At 37.8% G+C, this 20,644-nt stretch overlaps 1 protein-coding gene across 1 annotated transcript in view; it reads right to left on the reverse strand.

Annotated features, from left to right (window-relative positions):
- ZCCHC4 (zinc finger CCHC-type containing 4) overlaps window positions 1-20,644 on the reverse strand; it is a 47,783-nt gene that overhangs the window by 20,699 nt on the left and 6,440 nt on the right. Inside the window, exons 4-8 of the mRNA XM_081099333.1 lie at window positions 16,550-16,825; window positions 16,041-16,121; window positions 6,548-6,620; window positions 3,410-3,560; window positions 1,836-1,936 (exon numbers count right to left, since the gene is read on the reverse strand). Of these exons, the coding sequence (XP_080955459.1) occupies window positions 1,836-1,936; window positions 3,410-3,560; window positions 6,548-6,620; window positions 16,041-16,121; window positions 16,550-16,825 (682 nt within the window). The remainder of the gene's footprint in view (window positions 1-1,835; window positions 1,937-3,409; window positions 3,561-6,547; window positions 6,621-16,040; window positions 16,122-16,549; window positions 16,826-20,644) is intronic.

Raw genomic sequence — 20,644 nt, forward strand, 5'->3', positions numbered from 1 at the left:
CCAATAGTCATCAAAATGTCTATTAAATTTAATAATGTAATTTTTAGAATTCCATTTTAGTTTTGGAATTCTAAGGAAGTTATGTAAAATATGGGAGAAAATTATATGAATAAAAGATGTTAATGGCAGGGTTATTTATAGCACCTTAAAAGTGGAAGCAACCTGTAAGTCCAAAAAGAAGAGAATGATAACACTGCCTGTCAATGAAATAATTTCAAGTTATTAAAAGCATAAAAATTATGTAGCTACATTTTAAAATGTACATTTATATAAGACGGTGAAGAAAACAAATTCAAATTCATCTGTTATGATTACAAATATGTAAACTGCTTTTTAAAGAGACTGGAAGTGAATACTTCAAAATTATATTTGCTATTTGGGGTGAAATCACAGGTAGGATCTGTCCCCTCGTTTTTAGTAACACTACACCTTTCAGAACTTCTACATAATTTTCATAATGGTATGTCTTCAAGACTAGAAAGATTAGAACCTATGCTGGTTTGGAATAACTAGTGACGACATTTACAATTATAGGATGAAAAGCCTTAATTAGAGGATAGTCGATTGCTCAGAAAACTCAAATAGAAAAATATTATAGCCTAGCCAGTGTGTCTCAGTGGTTGAGCATTGACCCATGAACCAGGAGGTCATGGTTCGATTCCCGGTCAGGTCACATGCCTGGGTTGCGGGCTGGATCCCCCAACAGGAGGCAGTTGATCAATGATTCTCTCTCAACATTGACGTTTCTATCTCTCTCTCCCTCTCCCTTCCTCTCTGAAACCAATAAAAATTAAATAAATTAAAAAAGAAAAAGATTGTGACAAAAGAGGAAGCAGTGCCCACTAGGTGACCACACATACTAGTGGTGACAATGGGTTCACTTCAGAACTCAAGGACATGAGCACAGGAAAATGGACATTAAAGCAGAAGACCAGGTTGAGGGGAGGGTGGAGCTACCGAGGCCTCTGGCATCTATTCTCACCTAAGACAGGTTCCCAGGGCCTTGGGCAGAGATGTGGAGGTCTAATCAAGTCCTCCTTGAATCAACACATTCACTCACAAACAAACCTCAGCATCTCTGCTCTCTGATGCCCCACAACCTCAGGCATACCTCTCCCCTTAGACATCCTGACATCCTCGCAGTTGCACAATAAAGTGTTCATGGCAGACTACAGACCAGAAGAAGCTACTTACTTCTCTATAACCTCTAACCAGAAAAAAGCCACTGCATTATGATGATCATTAGGTGCTATGAAATCTTCCGGTAATGATAAAAGATTAAAACTCAGCTGCACTTCTGAACCACCTGGAAGCTTAGTAAAATGTTTTGTTTGTTGTTGTTTTTTGGTGGTGGGGGGGGGGGGGGGGGCTCCAACCTCTGATACTGCTTTAGTAGGTTTATTTTGCTACCTAAAAATCCATATTTTAAATTTTTTTTAAATATATTTTATTGATTTTTTTACAGAGAGGAAGGGAGAGAGATAGAGAGTTAGAAACATCGATGAGAGAGAAACATCGATCAGCTGCCTCCTGCACATCTCCCACTGGAGATATGCCCGCAACCCAGGTACATGCCCTTGACCGGAACCGAACCTGGGACCCTTCAGTCCCCAGGCCGACGCTCTATCCACTGAGCCAAACCGGTTTCGGCGTAAAAATCCATATTTTAAATAAGCACCCTAGGGACAACAGACATTGAGATACCACTGGATTTGTTTTTCACACAAGTTATAGTATTTTCATTTACTAAAACCAATGGATAGTCTTATCGGGATATTTATTTAAGCTGAATATACACTCTCCAACCATGCCAAAAGACAGAATAGTTACTATACCTGGTAGTCCAGCATGTGGAAGCTTGGAAAAAACTGACAAATTCGGGATTCAAAAAAATAGGGAAAAATCCAGAAAATGGGTAGTTCTTTGTGATTGTTATCTAATGGATCACAAAAAAAGGAGAAAGAAAGTAAGAAACTGATATTAAAGAAAAAAATATAACAGCTATAACTGGAAAGCTTCTGGTATCAGAAGAAACTACAACCTTCAATACATTTAAATCACACAAAAGGAAGGAATGTCTACCAGAGCACCACGTACAGTGAGACCTCTCACAAAGACAATGGAAACGTTCTCCTTTGGGTTTAGATACGTGTATCTAAACACAGCTACACGTATGAAGTAATCCTAACATGCATATCACAATAGTATATGTAAAGGTAGAGATGTTACCAAAAAAGTGGAATATAAAATTGATTTTTATGAGAGGCAGGACTACAGCTGTTATATATAGGCTGAACACAATGCTAGGTACTTTTGATATATTGTCTATGTATAATAACCTCTAGAGTTAGATATTAATAATCCCCATTTTATAGAAGAAGAAAATGAAGCCACAAGATTTAAGTCACTGGTTCAAGTCCACGGAGCTGATAAGTGGCAGAATTGGAATTCAAGCCCACAAAGCTCTTTATTGCTTCCCCAATAATACGGACTTTATACACTCCGATAAGTGACTTAGGAACTGAAAATAAATGGAATACTTAACACTATGAGTCATATTTTAGATTTCGTTTGCATTCTGTCCCCCAAAGCACACTATTTATGCAGCACAATTGACTGAGAAACTTGATCACAAACTCCTAATGCTCTTACAATTTATCAACTTGTAAGCTGGAAACTAAAAAATTATTGTACAAACTAATTAGATCATTGGATGAAATACTTGGAAGTCCTAAACCACCTGAAACTGAATAATAACCCTCATCCATTCCTCCACAGCTAGGACCAGGTATCTGTGTCACTGATAACCACTGTCTGGCTCCTGGGTGTCTGACTTTCCCCCCAAATCCAAGCATGACTTAGCACTCTGGGCCAGCGGTCGGTGCTATCTTCGAGTCCTGGGCGAGACTTCAGGAGCAGAGAATGGAAGGTGCATGAGGGCAGAGCTATATGGCTGACAATGGTCACTGCTCTATTTCTACCACCTGGTTCACGGCCCTTCAGTAAATACAGGGGTGGGTAAAAGTAGTTGTGAGTACACAAAACACAGTTTATTTTTGTAGTACTACTTATTTTAGCATTATTTTCCATATAAACAACTATAAACCTACTTTTGCCCATACCTGTATTTACTGAAGAAGAAAAAAAGACAATTTACTGCTATTCTTCATGTCCCTTTATGCCCATAAGAACAAAATTATCTACAAGCCATTTTAAAAACACATGATCAGGATAATACAAAGTGTATCATGATGATAAAATATGCCACATTAACAAATAAGCCTGCTTTTAAAAAAGACCAGAAACAAAGGCATATACATTTTAGTACTCTGATTCACCAAGATCTGATTTGACAGAAAGTAAATGCTCAGATACATGTTTATTTTGAAGTAAGTAATAAATTACACACCTTGACTTTGACCTTTCTTCCACATAGCAATTAGCTTCCTGAATGTAACAGCCAGAGGTTCAACCAAGCCACCAAAAGGAGGGTCTGTCACCATAATGACTCCTTCACCTTTATCTTCCTGTAAAAATGTTCTGCATACTTCAAGGGCAGCCTGGAAAAATACACATTCATTTCTAAATTAGGGAGGCACTTCGTCCTATTTGGTGGAGAATGCACTGGGCTCGGTCTCACCCTTGGTACTGAAATTTCACCCATCTGCCACCCCAGAGTCCCTCACTGGCATCCTCAAGCCTCCCTCATTCAGCCCCTGTGTGATTTTATCGTTGGGTTTCTTGATAAGAAAGTTTTTAAAATTGCAAATTCAAATACCATCACTATCAGAGGACTACACATTTCAAATGGTTAAATTAAAAACCTAAATTTAGTAACCTAAAAGAGAGAAACTCATTACCCATGAAAAACTATCTAAAACTCTACATTCAATTCAATAAACAGAAGCAGGGACTGTGCCAAACACTGGGAACACAAAGACAAGGCACATTTCTTTCCTATCTGGTCTGTCCACCACCATGTGTTCAGTTTAATAAGAGCTACAATTACCAGTTAAACACACAGGGTTTTGAGAACATGCACGGTAAGTAAATAAACGAAGGGTCACAAATAACAACTCGTATCCAGGCCATGAGACCATGCTAGTAACACATTTTCCCAACAAACTGATTCAAGTGTTTTTAGTAATTGCAAACTTAACATAACTACTGTCTAAAATATGTATCTTTTGTTGTTGTTGTTGTTTTGGGAGATGTTAATGAGAGATACATCTATAATAATAACTCCAGTCAACTGACTTTGTAATAGTTTTCAAGTACGTACTCATCTATAAAAGCAAATCAACACTTAACAATATCCTGAGTGGCATATGATTTTAAAGTTTAGTGGTATGTTAAACTTTAATAAACCTATATGTACTTTAAAATATACATTGTCCTACTACTAAATCCCAACTGATGAGAGGAAAAAGCACCGTATCCTAATCCCTTTCCCTAGGAGAGTCACTATTAACCTCCTACTGGCAGTCCTACAGCAAAGGACAGTGTGTCAAGAAGGTTAATCATTTTTCAAGTGCTGCCTGGTACTTTCTTAACCTGCCAACATGAACAGGACCTAAAGTACAGATGATGTTATTGGAAAATCTTCAAATTCCTTAGTTAAAAGCAGAAAAAAAGAAAATAAACAAGTAAACTAGACCTAAACTCATAACCAAATTTTAAAAACATTAAGCATAAACTTCCAGGTAAGAATCTAGGCTATAATGTCCTGTCAAGAGTTGCTGAGGGTCCTAATGTTGACACCTATGGAAACAGATGCTGGCTTATATCACAATGTTGACAGTATCCTCTTTTCTTCATCTCAATTATCACTAAAAACTGGCACTTCATATTTTTATTACCCTAGTTGGTCTGGCTCAGTGGATAGAGCGTCGGCCTGGACACTGAAGGGTCCCGGGTTCAATTCCAGTCAAGGGCACATGCCCCGGTTGTGGGATCAATCCCCAGTAAGGAACATGCAGGAGGCAGTTGATCAATGATTGTCTCTCATCATTGGTGTTTCTATCTCTCTCTCTCTCTCCCTCTCTAAAATCAATAAAAATATATCTAAAAAATATTTTTTAAAAATGTATATTTTTATTGATTTCAGAGAGGAAAGGAGAGGGAGAGAGAGATAAATAGCTGAAAAATAGATATCCCAATGCCCAACTGATTCTGAAAGAAGGCGTGCGTCACTGGCTATCCTTACTAAATCAGGAGACTCATTTTCAATCCCAACCAACAATTCAGAATCTGTTTTCATTTTCTAAATGCTTGTTTTTTTAGTCTTGCTTGGTTTTCATTCTATCATTAGCTATTATCTTAAAGCACAATAAATACTTTAGCATGGTTCACTATCTTTAAAAAGTCACACACACACACACACACACACACAGATATGCTTCAGGAGATCTTGATAATTCCAATCAAAGCCTCCTGGGAGGTGTGACTACTGGTTGGTTGTGATTTTTATTTTGTAATAAGACTGACAAAGAGCTCAAACTAGGAGCGGAAGTATCAGCTCTGCTGTGTTGTTTATTCACAGTGACGTTATTAACATCATATAAAGAAGCTTCCTTTAAGCCACTATCTTTTTATTAAGACTATTTTTTTAGAGTAGTTTTAGGTTCACAGCAAAATTGAGAAGATACAGAGATATCCCACATGGCCCTGGTCTTACACGTACACAGCCTCCCCATTAACACTGCCCACCAGAGGGGTACATTTATTAGAATTAATGAACCTATGTTGACACATCTTTATTAGACACTAGTTTTTAAGGAGTAATCTAATAAAACCATAAATCTCCTTAACTGGGGCATGAAATTTACCAGGGAGACAGATACCAAACAACTAACCACACAACTATCTATAATAAAATCATAATATGCTAATTAGACCAGGCATCCTTCCGGACATCCTTCCTTCTGGACAAAGCTGCAGTGGGCGGGGGCCCAGGCAGAGGCAGCAGAGGCCTCCGGCCCAGGCGGCAGCGGGGTCCAAGGCACTTTCACGAATTTCATGCATTGGGCCTCTGGTTTAATTATAGTATCCTAACTCCACAAAGGAGAACTTGACCTTGTCTGGGGCTCAGGGTAGGCTGGAGAAAATGATTTGGAACAGAGCTCTGAAGAATGAGGTAAAGTTAACGAGGCAAATAGAGAGGAGAAGGCAGAGGGCATGGCAAGGCAAAAAGCCCTGTGGTGGGAAGGCCAGTTCCAGATGAGAGTTCGAGATGAACACAAAGAGCAAAGCAGGAGCAGGGAGAGGAGGGGCTGAAGAGTGGCAGGGCTCAGACCACACAAAACCATGTGGGCCTTGGTAAGAAAGTGGATCTTTGCCCAAAAAGTAGTGAAAAGTCATGAAAGAGAAATAATGTGATCACTTCTAGATGCTCAATATCTTCTCAGTTAATGAATAAAATATCTCTATGAGTAAATGGTGGAACAGCCACAATTTGATCTTAAGGGACTTTAGAAAAATAACAAAAGAGATACTCTTGAATTTATTCTTCACAAGAGAAGAAAGAGATAATGTTAACAATTCTTACCTCTCCATCAAAGAAGTGATGGTTAAACATGTTATAATGGCAAAAGCTATCTTCCATATAAAACTGCGAATACCTGTAAAATAATTTGCTTATTACTGGAGTTACTTGTCCAGTCATAGTTATACAATAAATAAATATAAACTACATTTTAAAACTGTGAAATCACACCTTTAATAAAGTCAATTTCATCATGCTTCGTCTTCTGAAATAAGGAATGCTTTCCCAGCCCTACTGGATTTGGCTCAGTGGATAGAGCATTGGCCTGCGGACCGAAGGGTCCCAGGTTCAATTCTGGTCAAGGGCACATACCTTGGATCCTCCCTGGCCCAGCCCCGGTCCTGGCTCATGCAGGAGGCAACCAATCTATGTGTTTCTCTCACATTGATATTTCTGTCTTTCCCTCTCCCCCTCTCTCTAAAAATCAATGAGAAAATATTCTCAGGTGAGGACTAAAAAATAAACAAAATTTTTTAAAAAATTAGTGGGTTTTTTGTTTGTTAGTTTTTTAAATATATATATATTTTTCTATTTCAGAGAGGAAAGGAGAGGGTGAGAAAGAGAAACATCAATGATGAGAGAGAATTATTAATTGGCTGCCTTCTGCATGGGGATTGAGACAGCAATCCAGCATGTGTCCTTGAATGGAATTGAACCCAGTACCCTTCAGTTCGCAGGCCGACTCTCTATCCACTGAGCCAAACCAGCTAGGGCAAAATTTGTGTTTAAGAAAAAAATAAAAAGCTTTCCCCAAATCTTAGTTGGTAACAGTGGATGATGAATAAAAAACTTAAATTATGTTCCCAAGGTTAATGTATCAGTGATAAAACTATGGAGCACTTATAGTTAATAACTTTAAGGAAAATACTGAATCAACCTTTCTGATCAACAGCTGTTAATTACTGTATTTTCTTCTGTGATTCACACAAAAAATATTTAATGCAAAGTTTTTCTTGTCTATTGCAGATTAGCTTTATAAAATACTAGAGGCCCAGTGCACAAAATTCAGGGGCAGGTCCCTCAGCCTGGCCTGTGCCCTCTTGCAGTCCAGGGGCCCTGGGGGATATCCAACTGCCGAGGGGGCGGGAGGCTCCAGCCACCGCTGCTGCATGAGCCTGGCTCAGGGCTTCTGGCTGAGCGGCGTTCCCTTTGTGGGAGTGCACTGACCACCAGGGGGCAGTTCCTGCATTGAGCGCCTGCCCCCTAGTGGTCAGTGCACATCATAGTGACCGGTTGTTCGGCTGTTCAGTAGATCTGCATATTAGCCTTTTATTATATACGATGCTTTTCAATATACAGTGGGGCCTTGACTTACGAGTGTCCCGACTAACAAGTTTTTTGAGATACGAGCCATCTCTCGGCCAATATTTTGAGTTGCAAGCTAAAATTCGGGTTATGAGCCAGCTTCAGATACCCCACCACTAGTTGGCACAGCGAACATCACAGTGAACGCCACAACATCAGCCCAGCATCACGTGTCTCACTCGTTCACTTTTGATTTGACATACGAGTCATTTGAGTTCCGAGCTCCATCACGGAACGAATTAAACTCGTAAGTCAAGGCCCCACTGTATTAAAAAAAGAAGTATGTGCATTTCATATTTACTGAATTAGTGCTGGGAAAGAGGGATATTTATTTATTGGTTGAATCACTTTATTCTTCTAACACTACTTTATTTAAAATTTATTTAATTAAAAAATTTTTTGCAATTACAGTTGACATACAATATTATATTAATTTCAGGTGTAGTAACACACTACTTTAAAATGCCTATCAGCAATGAATGACAGTACCAACTTTGGGTATTAACTTTATAAATATTTACTAACTTCGTAAGCAAAATCCATACTAACATAATGGTTTATATTTGCATTTATTTGGTTTCTTATAAGACTGAGATTTCCTCATTCCTTAAGTGTATTTGTACTGTCTGTCTCTGTTTTCTCCATTTTTGTTTATGGTTCTTAATGTCTTTCATGCTGATTTCTGAGTTTTTCATATACTATAGAAACCTCATTTTTATCTCAATAGGATCTTGAACTTTGACAATTTTGTTATAAACAATTCACATATGAATCACATCATCCTTCTATGGAATGCACAGTGGAAAGACTGAAAAACATCAGGGACACATCCTTACTTCTATGACTTCTTTAGCCAGATCGCGACAGCAGAACAACTTTGTCTATTCTATTCTCAGTTACCCATTACTGTCTACAACTGATTCACCGTCCATGGTATTATAATGGGTAACCCTGCTTATCCTCTTCTTCGTATGCTGTAGTTAAAAGCACAGACTCTTTGGTCAGATGACCTGGTTTCAAACCCTATTAGCAGTGTAACCTTAATAAGTATTTCACCTATCAGAGCCCCAGTTTCTTCGTCTACAAAATGAGAAACATAGTCGTTTCCACATCATAGACCTAGGTAAGAATAAATGAGATAATGTATGTAAAGTGCTTAACACAGTGCCAGCTAAATAGCATATACTGAAATATTAGGTCTCATTATTTTAATAAACATCAGCTAATATGCTTTAATGTCCCTAATGTTAGGGAATTATGTTTATGTCCAACCAAAATCTCCCTTCCTTTAATCTAATCCATTTCTTCTTGTTCTGTGGAGATGGAGAACAACTGTTCACCATTCTCATTATGTTATCCCTTAATATTATTTACGATACTGTTGGTATATCTGAATCAAAGAAATAAACAAAAGGTTAGGGTAACTGAAAAATATTTAAATTACATACTGTAACTTAATGAACATTCCAAACACTGTGGGGCAATGTCAATTACCACTAATAAAGAAATGACTTCCTATTTAACTAAATTCCAAATAGCTAACAATATATATTATCTGTTATTTAATTAATATATATCTGTCAATACTAGTAGAGCTGTGAGTCAACTATCTTTTGAGAGTTTTCTTCTCTCTTGCATTGAGAGAATACAATCCGTTTAAATATATATTTCTACTGACTCTCCATTTTTTATTGCTTCACAATGACATAATAGTCTTTTTTTTTTTTTTCATTAAAAGAGAAAAACTTATTTACATAAAATTCAACACAGCACAGTTGTCCAAAACTTCCTGGGCAGCAGTAAGCAGGGCGAGAGAGAGAAAAAAGCCTAGATTTCAGCTCTAAGTTTCATCGAATACAAACAAGGGAGCATAATTATTCATATTTTAAATTATGAAAAATCACTCAACATTACCCTCTTAAAATGAAATTGGCCACAAAGAATTATTCTCTTCACTGAATAAAGCAAACAAAACCAATCAGAAAGCATGCACTTGAAAACTGCTCAAAAGGACATTCATTTAATTTGGCCATTCATTCTCTTTAAATGAGTCAGTTACCAAGTGTGAAACATACTCTACACACAGGAAATGTAATCAAGAGCTGAATAAAATCAGTTCATAAAATGAACCCAAGAAATCCATTTTTTATATAACTTTATTTGGATGATAGTTTGCCAAATAGAGTTTCACATCTTTCATGCTAAAATTAGAGCATATAGAAATCCATCTTAACAAATGTTAACTTCACATCTTGGACCCCTGAAAAGGATATTTACAAGCACATCTACATAGAATGCTGGAGTTGAGGCAGCTCTCTGCAGCCTTGGACAGACCTTCTGTAGGGCAACAACAAACCAAAGTCAAAGTGCCAACTGCCACTCCATACCCACAGGGAGTTTTTCCTGACTTAACTCTGAGAAACCCGAACCAACCCACACACTCCATACTGTAAATACAGGCAACAGACTGAATTCGTTCTGGCTACTCCTGTGTTTCAATAGACTAGCTCCCTCTTAACACCCAATGTTGACCTTTTGTAGAATTGACTCAGTAACACAATAAGGGATCAAAGAAACTAAGCTAGGATAACCTTAGCACAACAGAGGTTTATAAACATGAAAAAAAGTATTAATGTATTCCATTAGCTATAAAATAACTTTATCCACATCCCCGTTACCTACTCTAACCATGAGATTTCAACTTCACGCTCAAGAAAGGTAAAACTATAAGATATGGAATTTAAGGCAAAAGAGTTAAGGGGCCATTTAAATCTTTCAAATTAAAAGCAAATCCAAGTAAGGTGAAAGAGTTCTGGAGAATGGTTGCACAATGATGTAAATGTACTTCACTTACTTAACACTACTGAACTGTATATTTAAAATGGTTAATATGACAAATTTTATGCTATGTGTACTCTGTCCCAATATTTTATCTTTTTTTTTTTTTATACTCAGCCAAAGGTATTTTTCCATTGATTTTTACAGAGAGTGGAAGAGAGAGGGAGAGACAGAGAGAAACATTGATGTGAGAGAAACACACAGATCGGTTGCTGCCTGCATGCGCCTGGACCAGGGCCCAGTCTGGGGAGAAGCCTGAAACCTAGGTACATGCCCTTGACCAGAATCGAACCCAGGACCCTTTGGTCCACAGCCCAACACTCTATCCACTGGCCAAACCAGCTAGGCCCACAGTTTGTTTGTTTTTTAAAGTAAATCAGGGCAGTAGCAATGAATAATACAAAATGAAATTAAGAAAACAATTTTCAATAGCAACAAAAAGAACAAAATATTTAGGAGTAACTTTAACAGAGGAAGTGCAAGACTTATATGCTGAAAACTAAAAAATATCATTTAAAGAAATTAAAGAAGACCTAAATAAATGGAAACACTCTTGTGTTTATGAACTAGAAGAAGATTAAGATGGTAATACTCCCCAAATTGATCTACAAATTTAATGCAATCTCTATAAAAAAAAATCACAGCTGATTTTTTTGTAGAAATTTACAAGCTGATCCTAAAATTCATATAAAATGCAAGGAACCCAAAATAGCAAAAAACAATCTTGAAACAGAATAAAGTTGGAAGACTCACACTTCCTAATTTCAAAACTTACTACAAAACAACAATAATCAAGATTGTGTGGGACTAGCATAAGGATAGACACAGATTAATGGACCAGAATTTAGAGTCCAAAAATAAACCCATGCATTTATGGTCATTTGGTTTTCAATAAGGTATCAAGATAATTCAAGGGGAGAAGAATAATCATTTCAACAAATGGTGCCAAGGCAACTATGCAAAGAGAATGAAGTTGGATCCCTACCTCACTCCATATAGAAGATTTAACTCAAAATAAATATAAGAACTAAAATAAAAAGCTCTAAGAAGAAAACAGGTATAAATATTCATGATCTTGTATTAGTCAATAGTGTCTTAGATATGATATCTAAAACATAAGCAATCAAAGAAAAAAGATAATAACTGGACTTCATCAAAAGTAAAAAGACAGGGTGGAGGGTAGGCAATGGGAGGATAAGGACACATATGTAATACTTCAATCAATAAAAAAAAAAGTAAAAAGATAACCCACAGAATAGTAAAAATTATTTGCAAATCATATATCTGATAAGAGTCTAGTATCCAGAATATATTAAGAACTTTTTCAATTCAACAATAAAAAGACAACCAATTAAAAATGAGCAAAGGGCCCTAGCCAGTTTGGCTCAGTGGACAGAGCCTCGGCCTGCAAACTGAAAGGTACCAGGCTCGATTCCAGTCAAGGGCACATGCCCAGGTTTTGGGCTCAAGCCCCAGTGGGGGACTTGCAGGAGGCAGCTGATCCATGATTCTCACTCATCATGGATGTTTCTATCTCTCTCTCCCTCTTCCTTCCTCTCTGAAATCAATAAAAATATATTTTTTAAAAAATAGGCAAAGGATTGAATAGACATTTCTCCAAATAGAAAAACAACTAGTCCATAAGCACATGAAAAGATGCTCAACATCACTAACCATCAACAAAATGTAGTTACCTGTGTTTTGGCAGTTTGGCAATTCCTCAATAAGTTAAATACAGAGTTATCATATGACGGAGCAATTCTACGCCTAGGTAGATATGGCCTCAACTGTGTCCCCACAAATACCTATGTTAAAGCCCTAACCCCAATACTTCAATTTGTATCTATATTTGGAGGCAGGCCCTTTAAAGAAATGATTAAGTTAAGATAGAAAGTGAACATCCGGGAGAACCAAGATGGCGGCATAGGTTAACGCCGGAGTTTGCTGCTTTGAACAACTACTTCAAAAGTGAAACCAAAAAACGGAAGGGACATCACCCAGAACCACAGAAACACTGGCTGAGTGGAAGTCCTACAACTAGGAGGAAAGAGAAACGCATACGGACACTCAGAGGAGGCGCAGTGCTGAAGTCAAATTCTGAGGTGCGGAGTGCGCGGTTGGCGTTTTCAATCGGGAGGGAGTCGCAGACTCTGAGCTCCAGATACAGGCGAGTCTTTAGGGACCCAGACTCAAATGGGAGAAGCGGGACTGTCTGGCTTCGGTCAGAGCGAGTGCAGCTTTCTCTCCGAGGTTTGCAGCCGTTGCTGGGACTCAGAGAGGCAGAGCCCCTGGGGACAGGGCTGAGAGCCGCCATAACTGCTCTCTCAGGCCCACCCTATTGATCCTGTGCGACCCGCCCCGCCCAAGCCCTGCACAGAGGCATTTGCCGGATAGCCTCAGGCAAAGGCTAGATTAGCACCTCCCTAGAGGACAGAAGTTCTCTCACTGCAGACACAGCTGATTCTCATAGCCACTTGGCCTGGAGGTCAAACCCTCCCTGGTATTAGCTACAACAATCAAGGTTTAACTGTAAGACTGTGCACAAAGACCACTAGGGGGTGCACCAAGGAAGCATAACAAAATGTGGAGACAAAGAAACAGGACAAAATTATCAATGGAAGATATAGAGTTCAGAACCACACTTTTAAGGTCTCTCAAGAACTGTTTAGAAGCCGCCGATAAACTTAATGAGATCTACAAGAAAACTAATGAGACCCTCGATCTTATATTGGGGAACCACCTAGAAATTCAGCATACACGGACTGAAATAACGAATATTATACAGACTCCCGACAGCAGACCAGAGGAGCGCAAGAATCAAGTCAATGATTTGAAATGCGAGGAAGCAAAAAACACCCAACCGGAAAAGCAAAATGAAAAAAGAATCCAAAAATGCAAGGATAGTGTAAGGAGCCTCTGGGACAGTTTCAAGCGTACCAACATCAGAATCATAGGGGTGCCAGAAGATGAGAGAGACCAAGATATTGAAAACCTATTTGAAGAAATAATGACAGAAAACTTCCCCCACCTGGTGAAAGAAATGGACTTACAGGTCCAAGAAGCGCGGAGAACCCCAAACAAAAGGAATCCAAAGAGGACCACACCAAGACACATCATAATTAAAATGCCAAGAGCAAAAGATAAAGAGAGAATCTTAAAAACAGCAAGAGAAAGAAACTCAGTTACCTACAAGGGAATACCCATACGACTGTCAGCTGATTTCTCAACAGAAACTTTGCAGGCCAGAAGGGAGTGGCAAGAAATATTCAAAGTGATGAATACCAAGAACCTACAACCAAGATTACTTTATCCAGCAAAGTTATCATTCAGAATTGAAGGTCAGATAAAGAGCTTCACAGATAAGGAAAAGCTAAAGGAGTTCATCACCACCAAACCAGGATTATATGAAATGCTGAAAGGTATCCTTTAAGAAGAGGAAGAGGAAGAAAAAGGTAAAGATACAAATTATGAACAAATATGCATCTATCAACAAGTGAATCTAAGAATCAAGTGAATAAATAATCTGATGAACAGAATGAATTGGTGATTATAATAGAATCAGGGACATAGAAAGGGAATGGACTGACTATTCTTGGGGGGGAAAGGGGTGTGGGAGATGCGGGAAGAGACTGGACAAAAATTGTGCACCTATGGATGAGGACAGTGGGTGGGGAGTGAGAGCGGAGGGTGGGGCGGGAACTGGGAGGAGGGGAGTTATGGGGGGGGGGGGGAAGAGGAACAAATGTAATAATCTGAACAATAAAGATTTAATTAAAAGAAAAAAAAAGAAAAAGAAATGATTAAGTTAAAATGAGGTCCTTAGTGTGGGCCTCAATGATTATGACTGGTGTCCTTACTAGAAGAAGAAATACACACACACAGAGGAAAGACCATTGTGAGGACAGTGAGAAGGCGGCCATCTGCAAGATAAGAAGAGAGGCCTCAGAAGAAACCAAACCCAATGACACTTGATCTTGGACTTCCAGCCTCTAAAACTATGAGAAAATAAGTTTCTGTTGTTTAAACCACCCAACCTACTGTATTCTGTAATGGCAGCCCTAGTAAATTAATACAATAACCAAGAGATATGAAGATATATTCATATAAGAAAATGTCCACAAGTGTTCATAGCAGCATTATTCATAAAACTGAAAAGTGAAAGCAACCCAAATGTCCATCAGCTGATGAATGGATAAACAAAATCTGGTATGTCTATATAATACAGTATTATTCAGCCATAAAGAGGAAGGAAGTACTGATCATGCTACAACATGGATGAACCTTGAAAACATTATGCTAAGTGAAAGAAGCCAGACACTAGAGGTCACATATTATATGATTCCATGTATATGAAATCTCAAAAAGAGACAGAAAGTAGACTAGTGATGGCCAAGGGTTAGGGAACGGGGAAATGAAGAGAGACTGCTTATAGGAAAGTGTTTGTTTCAAAGGTGATGGAAATATTCTGGAATTAAACAATGGTGATGATTGTACAACCTTGTGAATAATAGTAAAAATGTATGTGAAATATATTTCAATTTTTTAAAAATATGCCTAAAATACAGCAAGTAGGGGAAAAAAGGCTTTAAGTTATTATTCTACGTTTTAAAAATTTTAAATGGAACCCGGCCAGTGTGGCTCAGTGATTGAGCATCAACCCATGAACCAAGAGGTCCCCAGTAGATTCCTAGTCAGGGCACATGCCTGGGTTGCAGGCATGATCCCCAGTCTCAAATCCATTTGCCCCAACCTATCAGTAACCATTTGACTCTGAAGCCCTCTATTTGCTAATCGTTGGCCTTGGGGTCTGTCTATCCCCCAGGTAGCATGCCCTTCATTTAGGCTACGTCCAGTGAAAGATGACAACATGCACATCATCTGGTAAAAATATTAAATAAATGCCTTATCACACTTAAAACAGCATGATGAAACAAAGTCCTGGAGGAAGCTCAGAATTATCTTTGAAAACAAGTATATGAGAAGAAATTTCACTCAGTAGGAATTTATCACTAAATTATAAGCCAAAGACAACGAGGCACATTCATGGACAGAATTTAGGAAGCACACTAGCAAAAGGAGAAATTCCTTTACCAGAAGGAAAGGGGAGAGGCGCGGGGAGGCAGGAGAGGGTAAAGTGGGAAAAAGAAAAAAAAACAAGAGAAATTCACAGCCTCTGTTTGAAATATGGAAGATTACATATGGAGTTTATATGACTGAAAAAGTGCCTTATCACCAATTACTACTTCTAAATGTTAACTAGAATTAGAACAGGTAATAAATAATTAAAGAGAGGAAAAACAATTAAAAGCAGGAGACAATGAATGAGAATAAATATTATACTTTGTAAACCTACCGAAAATCAATATCCAATAACAGGCTTTTAATGTTAGGCTTCTTGTCACCTGATGCTTTCAACCTGATCAGCTCATGCAACCTAAAACAATTAGTGAAAGCAAATTTAATATGAAGTTACAAAGGCCATAGATAATAAACAAATAAACAAAAAAATCAATATTCTCCTGATATTTCTAATTGTTCACTGAAGAGAAAGAATGTGGCAGATGTAATCAAAGTTCCAATTTTACAAATATATTTTAAAAGTCAGAACTTCTCTGAAACATAAAAGTCTAAAATTATAAACAGAATTTAAGAACCAAATCAGAAAGAATCTCCTATCATATATCAGAAATCTATAAAGATTTCTCCCAAGTGGATTACAGATTACAAACTCCTTTAGAGGGACCATGCTATATATTTCTTTGTATATTTAAAACTTTATGCTCTATCCTGGAACTTGAGAATTCTTTTCTTATAGTTTAAATAACGGTGCCAGGAAGTTTTTTAAAAAACCACATAACCTACCTTGGTGTTCCAACACACAGCACTCTTCTGAACCCAAGGGTAGAAAGTAGGTCTATCAAGAACTGACAGCTCCTATCAGCAAACAAATACTGCGCGTTTGTCTTCTTGTTTTCCAACGGAGAAAGGAGCTGACTGGGCCTTTTTAACTGGATGACAGAAATATCACCCATGACCTGGTGCTCACGATGCTTCTCCCAGTCATCTGGCAGGAGCAACTGCTGACATCTTTGACAAAACTTCCTCTGAGACAACGGCAACTCAATGAACTTCAAATACCTTCAAAACACAACACAACACAAGGAATGTATTGTAAGTTTGTTGTTTTATAGACAATTTATTTTTGCTATTTTTAGTATGCAAAAGTATTATTTCCTAAAGACTACTGCATAAAGAAGCAAAGGTAAGAAAAATCTGTGGAATGTTGGCTAGAATTTATGTCTAGCTGCAGCTGCATGCCTACAAAGTGGAAGAGAATCAGCAATTTCATAAGAATTGAGATGCTCCAATTCGGTCACTGAATGAAGATCAATATCCATTTAAAATGTGAACATAATATACTACTCAAACAACTTAGTAGTAATGGAGACTACTATCACGTTTAAATTTATTGACAAATCCATGTGCTCTAACTTTGAAATGTTAAATAGTCTGGCTCAGTATGACAGTCATTTTAAAATGAGAAATTAAGATCATTCTTCAAGCTCTTATGGCATATTTAGCAAGAAGAATTGCCTCCTTAAAGAAAAAATATTCCTACAAAGTTCCTCTGTTCTTAGCAATACTGATGGAGGCAGTTCTGAGAAACTCATCCCCAAAACAGCAAGCTGATATTTGAAGCTTTAAAAAATATATATTAGAATCCCATTTGAAAGATAGAATCCAATCTTTTAAGCCATTCGTATATCTGATTTCAAAGTCACCACCCTGGCCTTTTTTTCTTTTCTTTTGATTTGGGATGAATAAAGAGAGAGAAAAAACTGCTGACTATGTATATGCTACAGCAGCTATGAAATCAGAGTAAGAAAACAAAAGAAAAATAAATAAGCTTATCGAGGCTCATAGAGGTCAGAAATGTCCAAATCTAAGCATGTCAAATAGTGCACTAAAGGATTCTTCTAGTTTGAGAGAAGTCATATGGTTTCAATTGAACTAAACTCTGGAACTGCACTGGAAAAACTGAACATAATTTAAAATCAAAGTGGGTTTAAAACTTTTTATTTCTAAGCAGTTTCACTTCAAAGCACCCAAGGCAGTGACAAATACATATTCTGAATGGCTACAGCAAGAAATAAGCTTATCATGCCAGTAATTTAAATGTTTCTATTTCTATGATAACCGTTCCTGTGACAGCTTTATCCATGACTAGAAAGAAAAAGGACAACCATATTAGAAGAAACTTTTATAGTAATTCAAAGAAAGAATGTCAGTAGAGAACAGGGCCCCTAAGACATGAAGTGCAAGTGGAAAGACCAGTACATTGCAGCCACGGAAGCAGTGAATTCACTATGTTACCTTTCATTATTAAATGTTGTGTCAGCCCTGGTCGGTTTGGCTCACTGGGTAGAGTATCAGCCTGGGGACTGAAGAGTCCCAGGTTCGATTGCGGTCAAGGGCATGTACCTTGCTTGCAGGCACATCCCCAGTAGGGGGTGTGCAGGAGGCAGCTGATCGATGCATCTCTCTCATCGATGTTTCTAACTCTCTATCCCTCTCCCTTCCTCTCTGTAAAAAATCAATAAAATATATTAAAAAATAAAAATAAATAAATAAATAAATGTTGTGTCAAAGTCGCCCACATCGAGCCACGATACAGTAACAGAAACCGGATTTACTATTCTGACCTTCAAAAAATGTTTTAAACAGACAAAATACATGAAACCACAGTTTCAATATATTGGACAACTGGCAGCCCAGTGAATAACAGAAGGAAACAAATGAGTAAGTGGTACAACTGCCCAGCTTGCAGTAGTCTCCCATCCTCCATGGGGGATGCGTTCCAAGACCGTCCCAGTGGATGCATCAAACCCTACATATATTATGTTTTTTTCCTAAATATACATATGTATGATAAAGTTTAATTTCCAAATTAGACAGAGTAAGAGATTAACAACAATAACTATAATAAAATAGAGCAATTATAATATACTGTAATAAATGTCATATAAATGTGGTCTTTTTCTCTCCTGTAATTTTCGTATTTTCAAATTCTATTCCTGAATCTAGACTTATTAAATTGTCTAGAATCCCCCATCAATGTTAAATAGAAATGGTAAAAGTTGACATCCTTGCCATGTCCCAGTCTTAGGAGGAATGCATTCAATCTTTTGTCAGTATGGTATTAGTTATAAGTTTTTCTTAGATGCCCTTTATCAAGTTATGGAAACTTCCATCTATTCCTAGTTTTCTGAGAATCTTTATCGTGAATGAATGTTTGATTCTGGACTTGGAAGAATTCAAGTTATATAGTCCATAACCTGGGTCCCTACCGAAAAGCCTGCTGGACAGCTGCGTGGCAGGTAGAAAGGACAGCTTCCAGACTGGAGCATTTGTGCAAGCCCTCGAACAGGTTTCTCTAAGATGAAACCAATGATTGTGCTACATGTGAATGTTCTGAAAGGTTCAGACAACCAGCAGAGAGTCTGCAGCTGAATCAGCGATGAGCACATAAATAACTAACAGCAGCTACAACAAAAAATCCAAGACTGTATGAACTCCAAGGAAAACAAAAAACTGTGTGGAAAAGAACTTATTATGATTTCATGGTTTAGCTATGAGCAGCATTTATATGGTTATAATAATACAAATACTAAATTTTGAATCTAACCAAATTCATGGTATAACCATGTAAGACTAAGGTGTGAAAAGATATACATTATAGTGGGGGGGCAAGAGGGCGGGGTTGGAGGGGAGAGGGCAGAGAGAGGAGGGAAAGATAAATCCTCATCTTCCACATGAAATAAACAGATAATTCCAAACACTGATAAATCAAGAAGTACAAGGCAAGCATGCTCTGTATTCTACAGACAGGAATGTGCCTTCTAGAAGCATTAGCCAGAAGAGCTGAGTAGCTGCTTCTGGGGTGGGGGAAATGCATGGGTGGAGACAAGCGTATTGCTCTTTGTACAACCTCACAGAACTACTTGATTCTATTGTCACTGATTTCTTTACTGAAATTAAATTCACAAACCACACAATCACCCTTTTAAAGTGTACGATTCAGTGATGTTTAGAACATTCATGAAGTTGTGCAACCATCACAATATAATTCCAGAACATTTTTTTATCACCTCAAAAAGAAATCCCGTCCATACCTATCAGTAGTCACTCCACAATTCCTGCTACCCCTGGCCTCTAAAACCACTAATGTACTATCTTTATAGACTTGTCCATTCTGTACATCTCATATAAATGGAATCATATAATAGCCACATATAAAATTTGATTTAAAATATTTATTATTAATAAAAGACATTTACTTAAAAAATAAAAACTGGCCTAGTTGGTGTGGCTCAGTGGTTGAGCATCAACCCATGAACCAAGTGGTCACAAGTTTAATTCCTGGTCAGGGCATATGCCCAGGTTGCGAGCTTGATCCCTAATAGGGGCCATGCAGGAGGCAGCCGATCGATGATTCTTTCTCATCATTGATGTTTCTATCTCTCTCTCCCTCTTCCTTCCTCTCTGAAATCAATAAAAATATATTTTTAAAAAACACAGAGATAACATGATGATGAATTACAACTGACATAGCCAGGGATTGAACCTGCAACCCAGGTACATGCCCATTTTATTTTCCTTTGGGTAATGTGTTTTATTTAACCCGGTATATCCAAAATATTATTTCAACATATAATCAATATAAATATCATTAATGCGATTACTTATATTTTGTTAATTGTTAGTCCAGTCTACAACATCCAGAGTACCACACTGCAAATGGCCAGTGGCTTCTGGCCACTGAACTGGATGGTGCAGGTCGAGGCCTCATTTTACTTTTGTGTAAACACCAAGCCTCTTTGGAATTTTATGTACTTGAGTTTTCCAGGAACGCTGCTACTGTGCAAACAGAGGATTGAGGTTTGACTGTACTTTGTT

The sequence above is a fragment of the Myotis nattereri genome (assembly GCF_964212035.1).
Source record: "Myotis nattereri genome assembly, chromosome: 1".
Lineage (NCBI taxonomy): Eukaryota > Metazoa > Chordata > Mammalia > Chiroptera > Vespertilionidae > Myotis > Myotis nattereri.